Source organism: Cajanus cajan, chromosome 2 (genome assembly GCF_000230855.2).
Source record: "Cajanus cajan strain Asha chromosome 2, NIPB_CcT2T_4, whole genome shotgun sequence".
In the NCBI taxonomy this organism is placed as follows: domain Eukaryota; kingdom Viridiplantae; phylum Streptophyta; class Magnoliopsida; order Fabales; family Fabaceae; genus Cajanus; species Cajanus cajan.
This window is the reverse complement of record NC_138518.1, coordinates 76,395,574-76,401,573: the sequence shown is the minus strand read 5'-3', so window position 1 is coordinate 76,401,573 and position 6,000 is coordinate 76,395,574. Positions and strand designations below refer to the sequence as shown.

Genomic DNA, 6,000 nt, shown 5'->3' with positions numbered 1-6,000 from the left:
CTTATGTATTATTTAATTGTTTAATCTCTAGTCGACATGGGACTTAGAAATTTTCCAATATTAAAAAATCAGTGTTAGTAAAGAGTAATTCATAAATGCAAATTTTAAGAGGTTGTATGAAAAATGTCTATATTAAAAATTAAAAAAAAAAAACTCATTCGGCGGCTTGTAGTTTATATACAAAGGACGATCGTTACTTTATGTTGCGTCCATGTTATGTTTACTCTGCATAGAAGGTTAGTTATTTTTTCCCTTTTATTTATTTAAAAATGAGTTATTTTTAGTTTAATTTGTATGCATTAATATTATATAAAAATGTGTTATATTATTTAAGTAATTAATGACATATAAATTATTAAATAATATAACAATGCATAAATAATTGTTAAAACAAAACTTTTTATAGTCATTAAAACTAAACTCAACTTTGTATTCAATTTAAGATAATATGATAAATTTTTCGTGATTGTAGAATTTTTTTAATATTAAGGACGAAATAATTGACGAAATTTCCTTGATTTTTTTTTCTCTTTCTAATTGAACGAAGACTGTTTTGGTTATTTATATATCTTACTGCATTGACCCTGCTTCTGTTCATAGGTAGAGAGAGAGAGAGAAAAGATAGTAGCTAGCAGGCATATATGAATGATGATCATAGCATGGAGGTCATCATCATCTCTATCTGTTCTTCTATTTCTGAGGAAATATATCTCATCTTTCTTCCTAGGTTGATTTTCATGGTTCCCTCATCAAGAGCACAACACTGAGCAAAACCATCTCCCACTTCTTCTCATCAATTTGCATCCACACATCACCACCACTTTGATCCCTAACCTTCTTATTCTACTTATCTTCCTCTAAGGTAAGATCTTCCACTTTTTCAATTGCTTCACTTAGAAACAAGCAATATATATGTACACATACAAATTCTTCTATTTTCTTCCTTTCTTCAGTTTTTAACTCAGTTCTAGAGGAGGGATATATTCTGAGTTGTATTGTGGGATGGATAACCAACCTTGATGATAACACATCCAAGGTCGACACAGATTAACAAGACCTGAAAGCAATACTCGAGGTTAATTATTTTCATGGCTCGAGAATTGTGTGAAGAAAAATCCAAGGACATGGCTTCATCAACGGGGTTCTTCTACTCTGATGTGTCATCAAATAACCCAACGCATCTGATGAACCACATCCAAGGCTTTGTCACCGACCCAGAAATGTTCAATCTCACTACCGGCATGGAGATGATAGGGTTTTCCAAGAATCTTCAGCCACACAGTAGTGAAAGCAACGGTGCCATGTGGAAAAGTTTCTTCGGAAAACCAGGTCAACACGCAGGTCCTTCCTCTTCCAAAACGATGAACGAGTCTTCCAGCAATTATTATAACCATCATGAGTATAATAGTAATAATAATAATAATAAGCAAGATTTCACATCAGGGATTTCCGAGACAAGTAGCGAGAACTTAATCGTGGGTGGTGGCCATGATTCTTCTGCCCCGTGGCAAGAGAACAGGTTAATGGTCGATGATTCTTCTTTAAGGTGCGTATTCCCTTGTGAAGGTAACGAAAGGCCTAGTCAAGGCCTTTCACTCTCTCTTAGTTCAACCAACCCATCAAGCATCGGGTTGCAATCTTTTGAGCTGAGACAAACAAGCCATCAGCAGCATCTTTCTGATTTTGTTTCGAGAGAGGGGATGTTTGGAAAATCAGTGACCGCTCAACAACAACAACAACAAATGTTGCAAGATGGGTATTTGAGTACCAATTCCAAAGCTGTGAATATTTATCAGGGACATTTTCTAATCAAGAACTCCAAGTTCTTGGTTCCTGCTCAGGAGCTTCTGAACGAGTTTTGTAGTCTAGGAACAAAGGAAAATGATGTAGCAAAGATAAAGAACAAGCAGTGGGAAGAGGGTGGTGGTGGTTCCTCAAAGAACCATTCTCTTAGCTCTTTAGAGTTCGTGGAACTGCAGAAGAGAAAAACAAGGCTCCTCTCGTTGCTGGAAGAGGTACATATGCTTCAAATGTTATTGTTTTTGTTTGGCTTCATTTAAGAGATTAATTTGTACTTGGCAAGGAAATATCTCTTGTGTGATTGTTCCGTTCCACATGATGTGGAAAAAGTGAGTAAAAACTAAAAACCATGGCTTTACTTCAAGTGAATTACCCGTCACAATCCATGTTCTTAACTTTTTCGTTGGTGTGGTTGATGGGGTTGGGGTCTTTCCACTTTGATTCTTGAACTAATTAAGCAGCGGGTGCGGGCCTTTTTCATCAATGCCACCTCGTGACAATTGAGCCTTTTCTTTTTATTATCCTAACAACCCAAACCCCATGGTTTTGCCTTTTACCTTTTCTTAGCAACTTTGCTTTCCTTCTGTTCCAAAGGCTTTCATTTAATTCTAATAAGGTGGCCGTAACTTTGAAAGTGAAATTTTTATACATTACTTTTCTTTCACTTTTGTCTACCCTTTTTGTGATCAAGGTTGATAGAAGATACAAGCACTATTGTAACCAAATGAAGGCTGTGGTCTCCTCCTTTGAAGCAGTGGCGGGTAATGGGGCAGCCACAGTTTACTCAGCCTTGGCTTTGAAAGCCATGTCTAGACATTTCAGGTGTTTGAAGGATGGAATCATGGATCAAATTCAAGCCACGAGAAAAGCCATGGGAGAGAAAGATCCCGTTGCACCAGGCACAACAAGGGGCGAAACACCAAGGCTTCGAATCATTGACCAATCACTCAGACAACAAAGGGCCTTTCAGCAAATTAGCATGATGGAAACTCATCCTTGGAGACCCCAACGTGGCCTTCCCGAACGTTCCGTTTCAGTGCTTCGGGCTTGGCTTTTCGAGCACTTTCTCCACCCGTAATTTCTCTATTACCCTCTACTCATTATTATTTTTTCTTCTCTAATTCATTGCTGGCTATATATGATGAAATGGAAGTTCCGGTATAACAAGTAAGCGACAAAATTGATTTTGCCAAGGAATCAATGTTCTCTCCAAACCAATAGATGAGAACAACGATTGCAGTGGATGGTACCGTGAGTTTCTCATGTGCAGAATCTCAATCATTCATGCTCGAAAAACTAATTAGTGAATACACGTTAATTTTGGTAGCTTCTGTGCATCACCATTCAGATTCCATCTTTTGGTATTTTGTCACATTATTTTCAATCATTTCTTTTTCCCTCTCGTGCATTTAATTTATAATCTTCCCATTTGCTTCTTCCTCTCAACTACTACGTAGGGCCCGTTTCTCCACTACAGTTATCTTTAATCATTAATCAACTAGTAATTCATACGTGCCATGGAAGGTCACATGTAAATGAATTCTTAATTAATATATATATTTTGGGTGAAAACCTTTGCAGGTACCCAAGCGATGTTGATAAACACATTCTAGCCCGCCAAACCGGCCTCTCCAGAAGCCAGGCACGTGTCTATGTATATATATATAAGTATCTAGCTAATATCTTGTTTGATTTAATTTTCGTATCTATTAATTTACACAAGCATCCGAAAAATTTATTTTATGTTACCGTAACTAAATAAATAGTTGTTATTATATTCCATGCACGGCAATGAAGTTGAAATTTGAAAATTGGTGTTTAATTTAGGTTTCGAATTGGTTTATTAACGCGAGGGTGAGGCTGTGGAAGCCGATGGTGGAGGAGATGTACATGGAAGAAGAGAAGGAGCAACAAAACGACGTAGCATTAGGATCGTCGGAGAATATTCCCGAAGAGGATCAAAAGGCGTCAGATGAGAAGCCAACGCAGGGTCGACTCATTCGAATCGACTCAGAGTGCGTGTCGTCCATCGTAAACAACCAAAACGACACGAAGAGCGGCAAAAGCGTCCAAAACGACGAGCGAATGAATAATAATGCGGAGACGTTCGGGTGTGTGGAGCTGAACTTTTCGTCTTACACACACGAGTCCTCCTCCGGTGGTGGCGTGTCGTTGACGCTAGGGTTACAGCAGCACGGTGAAAGCGGGGTGAGTTTAGCGTTCCCAGCAGCGACACAGTTCTACGCACGGGATCCGATTGAAGAGTGTCAAACAGTTCAGTACTCTCTTTTGGACGGCGAAGGACAAAACATGCCGTATAGAAATCTCATGGGGACACACTTGCTTCATGATTTGGTATGATATCATATCATATCATATACAACCAAATTAAATATTTATATTCAATCATCCAGGACGTTGTTCCATATATTTACAACATGCTATAACATTTCATCCCCGCTCAAATTAATTATACTATAAAGCTTAGTTTTTAGTTTTATTTAATTATATACTACACAATACATACTTAATTATATATAATATATTAATGCTTAATTTCACAGCTAGCTGAAATTACAATTTCTGACTACAATCAGTTTTTAAATATATTGTGTGAATAAAAGTTATATATATAATATATTAATGCTTTCATATAGAAATTTAGTAACATAATATATATACACTCAACATGTATCCATTCCACCTCTACTTTGGAATTTGAATCTTCAACTGATGATGCAATGCAAGGTTATATATAATTATATACAGATTTTTTTTCTTGTTACCCTTAATTTTCTAAAATTATTTTTTGTTTTACCTTCTTCTTATGAAGTTACATGTTTGTTGATGGGGCACCCCCAGGAAAATAAATTCTTTTTTAGGGTTGAGGTTATTTGTAGTTTATTGACGGAAGAAAGAAAGGAATATTGTAAAAAGGACAATAAATCATTTTCATTGCACAGTTTTGGTTGGATGCTAATAACAAGACTTGCAAAAATATATATATATATTGAAGATAATTTGGTGGTTGTGGTCCCTTATTCACTTCAAGAAGACGTGCGATTTGTTGTGCCAATAATAATTGGTTGCTTTATGATATTATCTATTTTATGATTGGTTCAACGGTGCCCCTTCTTTTTTGCCATTAAAATGATATCTTTACAAGAGTGTTGGAGGCACTAGGGTTTTTTAAGATGAGATGTATATATCATGCATGCTCTTTAATGAACGCAACTTGGGTTTAAAGCTTGATGAACAGACTCGCACGAACGAACGAGATATTCATACGTATTTATAGCCCCTTCGTTGTCGCTTCTGTATATATACATGCCTATTGTACACTCCTGCACTCCTCTTTATTTAATTCTTTTCATTACTGTATCGTCAGCCATAAATAACTCGTGTATATTTAATTTCCTTTTTTAAATGAGACAAAACTAAATAACAAAATCCTTAGATAAGTTGAAACCGATGCAGCTCATAGTTATATCATTTTATTTTAATTCTGTATACCTAAGAGTTAAATATTTTTATTAAGAATATCAAATAATTTAATATTCTTTTTATTTATCTATTTTCAATAGGCTCAATAAGAGTGGGTGTGGTTAAGGTTGAATTGGTAACAACTAACAAGCATGAGAATGCATCTTTCAAAGATTCAAACCAATTAGACTCAACTCCTTTATGTTTATATACACTTTTATTTTTCTTTATTTGTCCAATGCAAGACCTTATAGTTTTTCAACACTCTCTCAAATTCAGTTGAGTTGGTATCTTTGTTTCTCGGCCCAATTATGACTTGTGCACCATTTTAGTTTTATTCCATTTTTTGAGTAATAGTTTCTATTGTATTGCTTGGATTTAATTTTTTTTCATGTTGGATTTGTTTACAATTTGCCTTAAAGGTCAAAGGTCAATTATTTCTTCTTCTTTTTTTGTTTTCTTGGGCTTGTGATTCTTGAGTCGCAAAGGCCCATATTTGTTTTTGTCTTATTATTTTTTTTAAAAGTTTTATTGGTACACGTGTTAGATTATTGCGCTTTATGCCATGTTGGAAACTTCATACAGGGCCAATATGAAGTGAGTGTGAACTAGGTTGAATTTGCATTATGGACATGGTTTTGATAATTAAGTTCTCTAAAAACAATTTTAGATGAGATGAGATAAATAAGAAGCACACAACAATACATCACTGATTTT

General features: G+C 35.5%; 1 protein-coding gene across 1 annotated transcript; it reads left to right on the top strand.

The window, feature by feature from the left end:
• Positions 1–585: 585 nt before the first annotated feature.
• On the top strand, positions 586–4,300 carry LOC109801480 (homeobox protein BEL1 homolog). Its single transcript, XM_083069105.1, has 5 exons — positions 586–862; positions 954–2,015; positions 2,492–2,874; positions 3,382–3,442; positions 3,628–4,300. Exons 2-5 carry the CDS (start codon positions 1,089–1,091, stop codon positions 4,159–4,161), a joined length of 1,905 nt encoding a protein of 634 aa, XP_082925231.1. The 5' UTR covers positions 586–862; positions 954–1,088; the 3' UTR covers positions 4,162–4,300.
• Positions 4,301–6,000: the final 1,700 nt, after the last annotated feature.